Source organism: Eutrigla gurnardus, assembly GCF_963514095.1.
Source record: "Eutrigla gurnardus genome assembly, chromosome: 16".
NCBI classification, from domain to species: Eukaryota; Metazoa; Chordata; class Actinopteri; order Perciformes; family Triglidae; genus Eutrigla; species Eutrigla gurnardus.
In genome coordinates, this window is record NC_139927.1 from 18,571,107 (window position 1) to 18,585,401 (window position 14,295).

General features: G+C 41.2%; 1 protein-coding gene across 2 annotated transcripts in view; it reads right to left on the reverse strand.

The window, feature by feature from the left end:
• Positions 1–14,295, reverse strand: part of pex7 (peroxisomal biogenesis factor 7) — a 55,684-nt gene that overhangs the window by 8,679 nt on the left and 32,710 nt on the right. For both annotated transcript variants that reach the window (XM_084029967.1, XM_084029966.1), the window contains exon 10: positions 4,530–4,629. In XM_084029967.1, coding sequence (XP_083886093.1) covers positions 4,530–4,629 — 100 coding nt within the window. The remainder of the gene's footprint in view (positions 1–4,529; positions 4,630–14,295) is intronic.

The window sequence follows — 14,295 nt, forward strand, 5'->3', positions numbered from 1 at the left end:
AAGCGTGAGAGAAACGCTGAAAATAGGGGGGTGGTCTGGTGTGTGAGGTCAGTGTATGTGTCCTTAATGCTGCCACAGCTGTGTGTGTGTGTGTGTGTGTGTGTGTGTGTGTGTTTCATTTTACAGGCTGCTTCTCTAATGACATTTCTGATAACAACATAACAATACAGCTCATTACTGTCGTTGCCTCTTCCCACACATATTCTCAAACACTGACAATGAGGACAATACAGCTCATTACTGCATCGCGGTTAAAGACATAAACACACACGCCGGCCCGAACGTTGTCACATTGAAAAGGGGAACTCGGCCGGACAGCTTGAGTCCTGTGATTGGTTGCCGTGGGATACTGACAGCTTATCGTGACGTTGTGGGTTCAACCCCCAGCTAGTGAGGCTTCACCTACGCACTTCCACCTCGTCATTATCTGGGACCTGGAAAAGTACAAGCTGTTACTGGCTCCATAGATATTTCTAGATGAAAAAAAGTGCATGTTGAGGAGTGAAAGCGAAGAGAAAGTTTGTGTAAAGGCAAGGTGAAGTGTGGTCTTAGTCTATGTTTTTGTCCCATGAAAAGACCAAAACCATTGAAAAAAAGTTTAGTTGTATGGGAACATCATCATTTAAGTACTTTTATTTCATCTTTTGGGTTTTGTTTTTGTATGTTAAGCATTTATTTAAAACTGTTTTTGTAAGGTTAGTATGAGCCCTTCATATCTACATAGGACCCGCTGTGGGTCCTTTTCACAGAGTCCACAATGCTGCACGATAGAGCTGCAGCTATCAAATCTTTTTGTAATCCAGTAATCTACTGATTATTCCATTGATTAATTGGATAATATAACTATATAATATAACTATAAACAGGAATAAAGATAAGAAAACCACCATGCACGTTTCTGGTGTTTTTTTAACGATTCTGAAAGACGACGCTCCGACAGTAAAGGCAGCGTTCCCAGCCCGGCTCTGGCCGTACTGCATAATGTGAACAGGAGACCGGATCAAACGACCGGTTCTTAAAAGACTGCCGGTTCGCAACACTGGCTCACCAGTATCTTACGGTGCGGGGGGAGACAGGTGTTGCAGGCACAGCAACTTTCTGTACGAAAAAAAAAAAACGATTGACAGTTTGACGTAGGGGTGGGCGATACACCGAAAATGTACCGATACCGAAATTTACGACGACAACCATCCAGTCTGTAACAAGAAGGGAAAGTGTGGGTGAGACGAAAATGGAGCCCGCCGGTTTAAACGATGAAGCGGCTGCTGCCGCGGCAGCCGAAGTAAAGGTGCGTGTCCACAGGCAGCGGTGTTTCCCCGCGTCCCATTCATTGTCTATGTGAAAAGCTGTGCAATGCATTCTGGTAGCGTCGCGGCGAATGTCGAGAGACGGCGCGCGAGTTGGCCGCTCCTCATTTGCCTAAAGTTGAAGTCGAATCTACTTTATGCTAATCAGAGGCGCCGGGCTCGACTCGCCGCCTCGGGAACGCTCGCGAACGCTCGCAAAAATGTGTTGTTTAAAGGAGAGCGCCTGTCAATCATCCTCTAGTGGCAGCCCACCAAGCGTGCAATACTGGGAAGCGGCGCGTCCACACGCGTTTAAAATCGCCCCTGTGGACACGTACCTTAAATCCGGTCGAGGAGGAAGAGCACCTCGTTCCCAAAAGAAATGCGTCATCGATCGTTTGGCAACATTTTGGGTTCAGCGAGGACAATGTCGATCAGAAAAATGTGAAATGTATTACCTTTGCACAAGTCATTGTTTACTTTTCCAGTGGCAAATGTGAAATGTATTTTGTTTACAAGGGATGCAACTTGTTTCTCCCGTTATAGAGAACCTGATTACTTGACAACTCCATATTTTGAATTTGTTTATAGAGACTGTATTTTTAATACTTTGTTATTTTATACTACCAAATAAATAATATAAATCTTAACTACAGTGTAGTTTTACAGTCCTTTAAAGTGGCATTTTTTTTAGGCGCGGGGGGGGGGGGGGGGGGGTTACTTATCGTTAATTTATCGTTATCGAGGTGAGTTCCTCAATATATCGTGATATTGATTTGAGGTCATATCGCCCAGCCCTAGTTTGACGCTCAAGTCACTCCGCCTGATTACTTTTCTTCACAAACATTCAGCGAAGAAGAGACCGGGGTCAGAGCCAATCAGAGACGAAGGCCCGTCCCTACTCAGCCTCTGGTTGGCTCAGACCGTGGTGATTCATCTCTGCATGCTCTGGGGGAAAAAAACGTTAAGCTACACACATGAACAGACCAGCTGAATGGAGCACCGTTGCGACCAAGGAACGTATTAAGCTTCACTTGGTCTCACTCTGGAGCCCTGTCTTCCTCAAAAACAGTCCGTGTGGAACAATGATCCCTGCACCGAGCAGGCTGCATAATGTGCGAGATTGCAAGAATATGTAAAAATGAAAATTTGTTTTGGTTATTTCTTCCATTAAAATGGTTTTGGTTTGACTCACAATTTGTATCTCATGGGAGAGTTTTCAAAACTTGGCTGTACAAGTAAGATTGCGATTTTTAAAGAGCTACTGAATTGAATCTGATGGTTACCCTGAAGGTAAGAAATCAATCTCAAGACTAATGGTACATTTTGCGAAATGGTGAGCAGTAGTGTATGCATCATTTGTAGTTAATGGGCTAAAACATGCAAAGCTGCTTTTATTCTATTAGGGTATGTGGTCAGAAAAAACACCAAAAAAGGCTAGAGGCATTTTAAGAGCTGTTTAAAGGTTTAGATATAAAAGTTAAAGAGGCGCTATTCTGCTTTTCCCCCTTTCCTTTATGTTGTATGTAAAATGTCTCATCAGTTTCAAAGCCAAAGCAGAGTGAGCCAGCTGACCAATTAGTGCAGACTGGGCTTTTTGGGAGGGAGGGGCGGGAGATCAAACTGTTTCAAATAAGAGCTGCTGGAGCACAGCCAGGATAGCAAAATGAATTAGATCATGGAAACATGTTCTATTGGGAACTTGAAATACAAGTATGAACAAAAAAGAAGCAGAATAGGCCATTTTTAAATGTTCCTTGAACCACTTTGAGGACAAGAGTTTCAAAATGACGTAGTAACGCATAACCTCGGATCAAAGTGACGTCTGCAAACTTCCCAACGTCACAACGTCCATCCCAGTATGTTTTTTTGTCACTAATTCCCACGCATTTATCCACTGATTTCAAGCTGATCTCTGCTGTCGTTTCCACCACCATACGGTGGGACACTGCCCGTCCAAATTACGAAATTATCTTTCGAAAAAAACTGAATTAGACAGTGACCTTTTCAATTCCAAGTGTCTTAACTCGACACATTAGGGACACAACTCCCTGACAGCCCTGTGTTACTGTGTGGGTTAACCTCATGTGCAGACACATAGATGGATGTCCCCTTCCCAGAACCACAGCCAACACTCACAGAAGGAGAGAAAACTGGACGTGGATACAGCAATTCGATGGTTAACCACAAACTGGACAAAAAAAAGGGGAGTGTTAGGAGGTTCCCAAATCAATACAATTAATTGGGAATATATAAATACTGAGACAAATATATTTACTTCTGCATTTTCATGTTCGGTGTTAATTATATTTCTTACTATTAAGGATATAGATTCAGAATTTGATGGAAAAGTCTTGAGTTGAACTCTCTATAGCATAATATTGTGAACAATTTCTTTTTACATGAAACCATCTAAAAGCTGACCTCCCATGTTTCATCTTCTCTGACATGTTTAGTGAAGCGTAATCTCCATAGGCAAATATCCTGCTCTATATGTCTATAGTGACAGCACAGTCTAACTCTGAGCCAATAGCAGAGTGGTTTGGGCCCTGCCATATTGGTGTAAATATCAATTCTCGGCTGACCGGACTGTTTGGTGTTTAATGTTATTTCCTGTCTCTCTCCACCATCACTATCAAATAAAGGCAAAAAATGCCCAAGAAATAATCCAAAAAGAAGCAACTGCATTCCCATCATGGAGTAGATCCATGGTTTCTCCACAGGAAGGAATCCAGGAGGCATCTGGATTAAATACCAGGAACTCTCAACAGGTTAGGTCCCCCCCCCAAAAAAAATAGACAGCAGGAAACCAATAAGTTCAATTCTGTGACTGATTCACAAACTACTGTGAGACCGAGTTGCACTCAAGGACACTTTGACGTGTGGACAGCAGAGCCTGGGATTAAACCACCAACATTGTAGTGAAAGGACGTCCTGCTCTACCCACACAGCCGCCCCCAAGCCAACATAAACCATCTGGTAAATCAAGAGTCTTGATTTTGGGTTATGCTAGAAAAGATCGGGTACAGTGGTGCTGTTCGTCTTAGTTGCCTCTTCACCACAACAGTCAAGTACAAGTACAGGTTTTCCCCAAGACAAGGATCCGGAGACCACTTCACTGGTGGAAACCAAACCAGGAGCTCCAACAACACAATTGCAGGGTCACTCGTCTCCATTATGTCCACAAAAATTCAGATCTGCAAAGTTCTACAGTCATACTGATGAATGAATTGTGTGTGTTACCTGGTTAGGGATGTGCAGGTTAAAGTCTAGTCCACAGACAAACTCTGAGTGATGTTCCACAGTTTCCAGAAGAGGCTGAGCCCTACTGTAGTCCCAGAACCTGCACACACAAACACACATATTTCACTTGTGAAAACTTAGAGCAAAATAAAGATCATTACATAAAAGTAAAATTACTCTTTGAGCAGGAAAATGTTGGTGAATTTTCCTGAAGACTTATTTTTCCTAGATAATTTGGCACAGACAAGACCAAACAATAATTAACACAATTACAAACCGAATGAATCCTTTGACCACAATAATTGAATCAGTAGATCCTTGAGTCTAAGTGGACGTATGTACGAAATCTGAAGAAATTCCCTCCAGAGATATCATGTTCATGAGATTGTACCGGACTGATGGAAATACTGTCATGTTTGTCACGAGTGTTTTCAGTACAAAACATGAGCAACTGTGTCAAAATAATTTTATTTGATTAAAAGCCAAAGGTATCAGACAGTGTACATAAAAACTGGGAAAAAGTTAACCATGACTCTCATCAACAATTTTCGTGAGATACTGCATTCACAAGGAAACATCATGCCTCTGGTAATGGTTTTTGCTGCGTATAATAAAGATAAAAACTGTGAAATTGCTTGCACATTATTTTCTTCCAGAAAGGAAGACTAAGAACAAAAATGCTGGTCTGTTTGTTTTTTCCACTCATCCATCATTTCATCCCAAGCAAGATACGTCATGGTATATTTCATGGTCCTAAGAGAAAACGCTATTTATATTCACATAACTTTTTTTGTTTTTTTTTGTCCAGACATTGATGCACGACTTACAATTTAGTGCCTGTTTTCTGTTAAAGTGGCTCCTGATATTCATGGTACCCAGAGGGTTAAGTCTATTGATTTTGGTGAACCTTTAGCCTTTCATCTAATGTCATGAGTGTGTTTAACTCCTGACCTTTCCTCTGACATCATGATTAGGCCAAGATTTCTTTTCATACGCAAGAAATGGGGGAAAAAATGAGCTGTTAAAAACTTACTGAGCTCTAGTCCCCAGAGGCAGATTTTTTTTGATGGACACATCCATGAGCCAAAACTGCCTGATGCAAGCTAAGTTAGAGTCATGATAAGGCATAATTGAAATTACCACAACTAGTAAGTCTTTAAGAATAGTTCAACCATGAAGTCCCTATATCCAGCTTTTCATATTTTGGTGCAATGAACATGACCATCATAGTGTTATTTTCATAAAAAAGAAAAAGGTAGAAATACTACCAAGATCACTATAGGATTACAAATTATATTATGCAGTTATGCATGAGCAGGATTTAACACAGACATTAAGGGAAGAAGGTGAGTACGAGATGTGCAGAGACTGGAAGGGTTTAAACGATATAAACTGGAATGGATGTAAAAAATGCACTCTAGAGAGTGAGATTAATCAAAATAAAGATGCAGAAAAAGTAAAAGAGAAAGTAGAGCAAGAGATGAGAAGTGGAAGGAAACAGAGAGCCAATAAAACACTGCCTCAAGACGTCAGACAGCAGCAGCAGCCAATCAGACTAATTGAAAGACTGGGTCTATTCCTGGTCTTGACAGAGGGGTGTGTGTGTGTGTGTGTGAGAGTGTGTGTGTGTGTGAGTGCGTGTGAGCGTGTGAGCGTGTATGTGTGTGTGTGCACACCAAAGCCCTGACGCAGCAAACACTCCCTCCAGATTCATCCACTTTGCAAATGTAATTAAATCATTTTCAGAGGGAACACTGCAGCTCCCATCGGGCTCCATTAGGCCCATATTAATACTGGAGTTGCAACACACACACACACACACACACACACACACACGCACGTACACACACAGACAGACACACACACACACACACGCGCACACACACACACACACACACACACACACAAACAAACAATGAGCGATGGGTGTCTAGGGAGTGTCAGGTATTGAGAGATATTATATATTGAGTGACTTGTTAGTGTAAATCATTGCTCACACTCACTTTCCCTGTGTGTACCTGTTCAGCAGCACGTGTGCGTGTGTGTGTGTGTGTGTCTGTCTGTGTGTGAACGTGCGTGTGTGTGTGTGTGTGTGTGTGTCTGTCTGTGTGTGTACGTGCGTGTGCGTGTGTGTGTGTGTGTGTGTGTGTGTGTGTGTGTGTGTGTGTGTGTGTGTGCGGTACAGACTAATTTACGTTCATTCTTAATGAGCAGAGTGAGTTTGGTTTTGGACTTTGGCACCGATCGATAACTCAATCAAGAAGTAAACAAACTTTATCTCAGGAAGTTTAAAGACCGTTGACCGATCAGTATGAAGATGCTTTAGAGCAGCACTTTGACATGATTAATCTTCATTTCTCTGGATGCAGACGTCAGGTTGTTGCATAAGAGAAAAGTAACAGGATTCAGTGGCACGTTCAGCCGGCTCTTAAAAATGACGTTCCCGCACAATGAAAGGACATTGTGGATTATGTTTTGAGGGAAGCGTATTTTGTCGTGGGTTACATTTGTTCTTGAAGTAGCACACATTCGTTTCAAACGAGTCTGTGGAAGTCCACATAGGGAGGAGGAAAGTGCAGTTTAGGCGTATGGGAACGTAATTTTGCAGGAGACGGGACTTCATGGCCATACATGAAAGCTGGGTGAATAAAAAGAGGCATTAACACCTCCTTCAGGATGCATCCCACTGCCTCCATGATCTCTTTCCAAGGACCCGTTGTCTTTGAAGCCCCAACACGATTAGATTGCATGTGTGGGGATGGCGGTGCACACTGTAGACGGTTCACTTCATAGCTACTCTCATACCCCGATACACTTGGCCAATCGCTGCATAATGTGGCCGTGATTGTCGGATCATATCAGAAATTCCACAAGTAGAAAGGTGATTTTAGATAATATGATGAGTTTACACCGACACAAAGCCAATTTCTCACGCCATTCCCAACAAAGTTACATTTCATCTTGCAGACAGACCACACAAAGCATACTTTTGAGAAATATTGCCAATATGTAGTTATTTCGGCATCCCTTTTATCCCTTATTGCAATTAAAGCAATAATAGTTTATTTTGGGTTGATCCAGCCGTAGTAAAGCAGCCAACGTGTTGCTTAGCAACTTTAGATGATGTTATGAACTCAGACAGGACAGTGTTTGGTTTCCTGGTGTATCTGGAATGTCAGCCATGATGAATGAAACCTCGTCAGTACATGGAGGTAAGCCCCGCCTCCTCTCCGGCACGTCTAGCAAGAGTGACGCAAAAGAGCGAAGGTCAAACTGTCCTCCCGTTCTTTTTTCATGCCATTTTTACATTCCTGTGTGTCCGGCAAATGCAAAAAAAAGAAGTCATGTGACGAGACGGGTATATGCGCATTGCCATGACAACATTGGAAGTCAATATCTTACTTTCTATAATTTTGTGTACTTTGTGGTGCCTTTGTTATATTAAGGCTTTATTATTGTAAGTCACATGACCATGACCCAGAAGTTTGCGCCGTGAAGCTCAGAAAAGCCGAAGAAATGGGAAACCATGGTTGGTCTACCAGGCAATCGGGTAGTAATAGATTACGTTATTTTATGAAGTACTGTTGTTCTTGATTATATGATGAAATGAGAGATGCTGGATATTTTTCTTTGTTGCTTTTTAGCTTGATTCTTGAAAAATTTCCCTTCAAGTTTTTACGATGTGAATCAGTAAGAAGACTCTGTTACGACCAGTGAAGAAAATGTTTTGTCCTCGTGGTAGAGATTTAAAAAGAGCAAGGCCATAATTATTATGCTATATATATATATATATATATATATATATATATATATATATATATATATATATGAGGGGGGGATGTGTCCCATGTGTTTTCATTTGGTTCAATATGTTTCATGACAGGGCACCATGTTGGAAATAATCATTAGCAACTGTAATCATAATCATAACTAAACGTAACAAAAGACCATTATTAATAATAGTGGTTCTATGGAGTCAGCCAGGCTGCTGCTGTTCTTCCTGTGGTTTGTGTGTGTGTGTTGCACCACTGCTGTGGGTCGGTAGAATCATGTAATTTCAGTTCATACGATTATGATTTTACTGAATTCATCCCTAATCTCAATGAAACAAAAAAAGAAAAAAAGAAACAGCAATTTAATACAATACACAATAAAAACAAAATACAAACTCCACTTCATGGCTACGGCCTTGAAAAAGAGCCAACATTTCTGTGTTTCTTTGGAGGGTAATTCACATCACTGTGATGCGAATATGTTTATGCACTGCAACGTGACCATGAAAACATACATTTACTTAACTTCTATGTAATTCTAAACATCTAAGAATGTATAAGCTCGGTGAATGGGGTTTATGTGCTCACTCATTCACAAATACATCTAAGTGAAAGTCCAACACATTCATCACCCCTAGAGCGGAGCAATACGTCAGGTACGTGATGAAGTGCAGCAGCAATAAAAAATCTCGGCTGAAACTAATGCATTCCTGTCACAGCGCTCCCATTCAGTGCATTAAGAAAAGGAGTAATAATCCTGCAGCTAAGAGCCACTATAGCCCTGATTGGCGTCATAAAATGAGCTGCAGCAACAATTTACTGCAGACTGTAATGAGTTGGCTTTTTAGATCTGAATATTACGAAACAATGCAGCAGCAAATATAGAAGAAGAAGAACTCAGAACTCTTCTTTACTACCCTATAAACAATATTGCATCTCTGCGTTAGGGTGATGAACTCCGGGTTAGGAACCACTGATGGGTGAAAGGAGAGCTGATGATGGTGGATTAATCAATTAGTACTGCTGATCTCAAAACTGTGATGTATTGCAGTGTGGTTGTATGAGGTTCTTCTCCATAGTTATCACCTACAGTAGATGGAGTTTGGAGAAAAAGACAATATCACTTTAAATGGATGCTATATAGAGAGCTCAAAATCTTCAACACCAACGTTAAATCCGTACTGCTGTACAGATTCGAAAACATGGAACACTGCCATCATCGGCAAACTTCAGACATTCATGAACCACTGCCTAAGACGCATCCTTGGGGATCTTCTGGCCAAACACAATCAACAACATCACCCTGTGGGAACGCACCAACCAGGAACCAACAGAAGTACAGATGAAAAGGAGAAAGTGGAACTGGATTGGTCACACACCGAGAAAAAAACAACACAGCAATAGCCAAACATGCACTGACATGGAACCTGCAGGGCAAATGGGGGAGAGGTCGTCCCAAGAAGACCTGGAGAAGAAGCACAGAGCAAGAGTTCAAAAAGGAGGGACTGAGGTGGCAACAACTGGAGAAAATGGCCCAAGACAGGCGATACGGTGGAAGCGATTCATCAATGGCCTATGTTTGGAAAGGAATAGAAAGCCCATGAAGAAGACGATGTTGAGAATGTTTTTGGCTGGACCATAGAGGGCCAGCCCTATATGTGGCTGAGTAAGTAAGAAACTAAGTAACTGACTGATCAAGTTGCACCATTGGTTGTAACAACAATGTTGGGCTGGTGGGGCATGACGTTGGGAGGAATTAGATTAGAGGTTGTGGCCTTCTTTAGCTCTGCACTGCCAAAATGTCAAGAGTGATTCATTGATGGATGTCATGATATTATTGACTGTATTTGGTTGGTATTAGCTGATGTAAGCACGCATCATATTCTGCATCGAGAAAAAGGAATTGGAATTTGATATAAAAGTATGAAGAAATTGATTATATGTATTATTTCTACATATATTGCTAAGTAGGTGAACAATATGATCGGGGGTGTGAGGGTTAGAAAGGCAGCTTTAATAGTTTTACACAAGGACCTTCAGTATTTGTATCAAGTGGTTTGTGAAAAATAAGGTGTAGAACTTTAGTAGACTTCAGCTGTCATTTCAATGTGCCAGATACATATTTATTGAGAATTGAATATTTTCTAGTGCTGTGTCAATATAAGCATCATATCGGTATTGACAGAAATGCAGTATTAAAAGGACTCAGAGCCAAAAGAAACTAGACCAGGATTAGGCATGGCAGGATATAAAAATATGTCATGATTATCCCACCAAAGAAATTGTGATTCATAAGATTATCCCGATAATCATCAAAATTCTTTAAACTCTTAAAATGGCAGCAAAACATCCACTATGTTTTGCTGCCATTTTAAGAGTTTCATCACTTCTCCTCATATTGGAATCAAGCTCTCTTCTTCACTTCTATACATGATAGCGAGCCACACAGCCTTTTCAGCTTTTTTGTCCACCATCATCACCATCGATTACTCACTCTATCTTTTTTTTTTTAACATGTCCGGCATTTAGCAGACGCTTTTATCCAAAGCGACTTACAATAAGAACATTTGTCGGAAGAACTTTTTCCAATGTTTTCTGTGTTTGTATGGAAGATACTGTGGGCTCTGAGTCATATGTGATTTAGATTATAGGTTTAGATGACATTCATTCATGTGTGTGTGTGTGTGTGTGTGTGTGTGTGTGTGTGTGTGTGTGTGTGTGTCCAAGACCAGATGACTGTCCCAGTTAGACAAATACATGTTATTTGTCTGAATGTCTGTCTTTTGTCTGCAGACTCCAGGGTAGGCAATTATTTAGCTTCTATTGTATTTTATTCTGTGGAAGCGTCCATTCACCTGTCAGCTTTAGAAACGTGTCTCACTATTACTATGAAAATCATTAACTCACAGCAGACAAGAGAGAGAAAGGGAGAGAGGGGACATGAGGACAAACCTGAAAACGTTTCAGAGAAGAGAAGTGACGGAAGACAAGAGAAAGAAGTGCAAAGACAGTGATCTGATCCTCCCCCATCATTTCATGTCACCGATGCCTTTAATTCAAACGGGAAATGAATGTTCACACAAACACGGAGAGAGAGAACATGCTATCTTAAGTAAACATGGGACGTAGAAGCAGCTGTGAAAAGAGGAGAACAAGACCTCACAAGTCTCCGTTGTTTTGGGTCAGTGGTTTGTCCACAGAGACATAGGGACCACGTAATGGATGCTTAAAATAGCATAAATGCACTAAAACCCGAGATATAAGAGTGTGGCATTTATGGACATTATTCTTCCACAAAATGAGACGTGACGACAGTTCAAGGCTGGAAAAAGTAGCACCACAAAGGAGAATAATGGAAATTATTAAAGAACGAGAATGCAAGAAATCCTCCCTGACAACAGGACAGGCTCTTATTTTGACACAATGTGGATGGAGGTGGAGATAAATTAACCCAGTCTCCTACAAAATAACGTCCCCTTTGAAATAAACCACACTCTCAATTAAGTTTCCAGGGAAGCTGGAGTGAACCGAAAGGCTGCAATGTGCGGTTCCCAGTCTGTGATTTGATTCCCGAGGCTAATCCCACTTCTGGTCGGTTTGAGAAAGGAGCCTGATTGGAACGGCAGCCGGACCGGTCCTTCAAGATGCCCTGTGTTAAATAGCTGGCATGGTTGTGAATCAGGACAGCGGCGTCTTTCATTGAGGAGCTCGCCATTTGGTCAGAGTGTTTTTTAGTGGTGTGTGAGCGTCCGTAGTCCTCATCATTGTTATACTTGGTTTGGTTTAAAACGTGTTTAGAAGCACTAGGAGGGGTGCTGTTCCAGTTGTTTACTAGGCTTAGTTCGTGAGTTTTTTGTTTATTTTGTTGATAGTTGATAGCTCTTTTATTTATTATCATTGTTCTCATAGCTCTGATATATTGATTGCTTTGATTTAATCAGCATCCACAGGACAAACAAATGTAAATACTGAAGAAACTAAAAATTGCCTTTGAAAAGTCAAGAGACCACCAAAGCTATTCACTTATATCCTCTATCCCTAACACCACACCAGAAGCATGACTAAAAACATCACAACCATTGATCGATGGTATCTGAGCATTCAGGGTTCCCTCAGAATGCTCCAATCAAAACTAACGACTGAAAAAGCAAAGAGGAGGATGAGGTGGGTGGAGAGAGGAAATGAGGTATGAAGCAGGATTAATAGAAGTCAGTGTGGCTACAGAAGAGTGTGCGCACATGTATTTGCATATGACTGTGCCGTCTGTGCATCCACTTATTGTTCTTTGTGTGTGCAGGTGGATCTGATCAGTGTTTGTACGTGTTACAACGCACAGGAAGTGGGAGAGCAGCAGGTGTGTGAGCAGTGTACACGAAGGAAGGTGTAACCGAATATGCCAACAGGTGGATGTGTGGGCGCGCTCAGATTTAACATTTAATACAAATTCACCTGCAATCATATGGATGACCGACAGCTTAATTTCAACTGGTTTTAATCGGACAATTTATCAGCAAATTAGCTCTTTTCCCTTGAAGAATAAAACACATTTCTAGATACACAAGAGAATCTCATGTCTGTACGGTATTTGGATCACATGACAGTCACAAACATGACTGATGGAGTTTTTCTGCTGAGGACTGGCTCGTATTTTAACGCAGATCTGTATCCAAATGTAGATCAATCAGAACCCAGACCTCCTCCCTACGTGGACTTCCATGGTCTCAATTGAAACATATCTGAGATACGACAAGGGCAAACATAAGCCACAACAAAATAGGTCTGCCTTGAAACACAGTTCACAATGTGGTCTCGGAGACCAGGCTGAAATACAAAGCTACAGCCGGGAGATGCTTACAATAAAGACTGGAGTGTGGAAACTGGTCCTGGTCTGGACAGTGCAGCACTTAACCCCCTTAAAAAAGTCAAATCAAGGTTTTACAGTTCTGTTTTTCTACAGATTTATCAAACAAGATATGAGGTGGTAATCAGTTGTGGATTTTGTTACTTTTGGCCTCAGCTAGAGCAACTTTTAACCATTAATGATTGTTTGTGTACGTCTTCATAATGCTGGCACGGTCAGGACACATGAACAGAATGTCAAACATTCACAATGTATGCTCAAAATATTATTAAGCAGTATATATAATTTAACACGTTCAACAAAAGTTAAAAAGTGGATAGAATCTGGAGATTTTTGACAAATTAGTTCAGACAAGGTAAAAGCCTATCTCGCTCAGGGCTGGACTATGGTAGATCTTTGTATGTGGGTGTAGAACAGATGTCTCTTTGTTGTCTGCAATTAGAGCAAAATGCAGCTGCTTGTCTTCTTCTGGTGATATGTGATCTGTTAACCCCCGTGACGGCCTGCCTCCACTGGCTTCCTGTCTGTTTCAGGATTTATGAATATTTCATTGCTAGTTTTTAAGGATTTGAATGGACTGGTGCCACCTTAAAGGTCCCATATTATGAAAAACAGGTTTTCTCTGGTCTCTACATCTATAAACTGGTCCTCCCTGAGCCTGCCACCTCCCAGAATGAGGAAAACAAGCGACTCCTGCATGGTCTCTGCAGCCCCCCCACTGGTACAACGGTGCTCCTACAGGTTGTTCAGATTCAGCTCCTGTTGTTACGTAACGAAGGGAGTCATTTGCATAGGCCGAACTCCTCTGCGGGCTGCACAGTGGTCTAGGCAAGGCAAGGCAAGGCAAGGCAACTTTATTTGTATAGCACATTTCATACACAAGGCAGACTCAAAGTGCTTCACATCATAAAACAAAGTGAGAAGAAAAAGAAAAAAAAATTGAAGAATTAAAAGAAAATTAAAAAAAAAAAAAAAAAAATTTAAAATGCATTACAGAAAGAAAAGAGAATAAAAACATATTTGCAATAATTAAAAACAGTGCAGACATTAAAAGATTTAGCAGAAAGCTATGGTGAACATAAAAGTTTTCAGTCTAGTTTTAAAAGTGGTCAGAGTTGGGGCAAGTCTAACA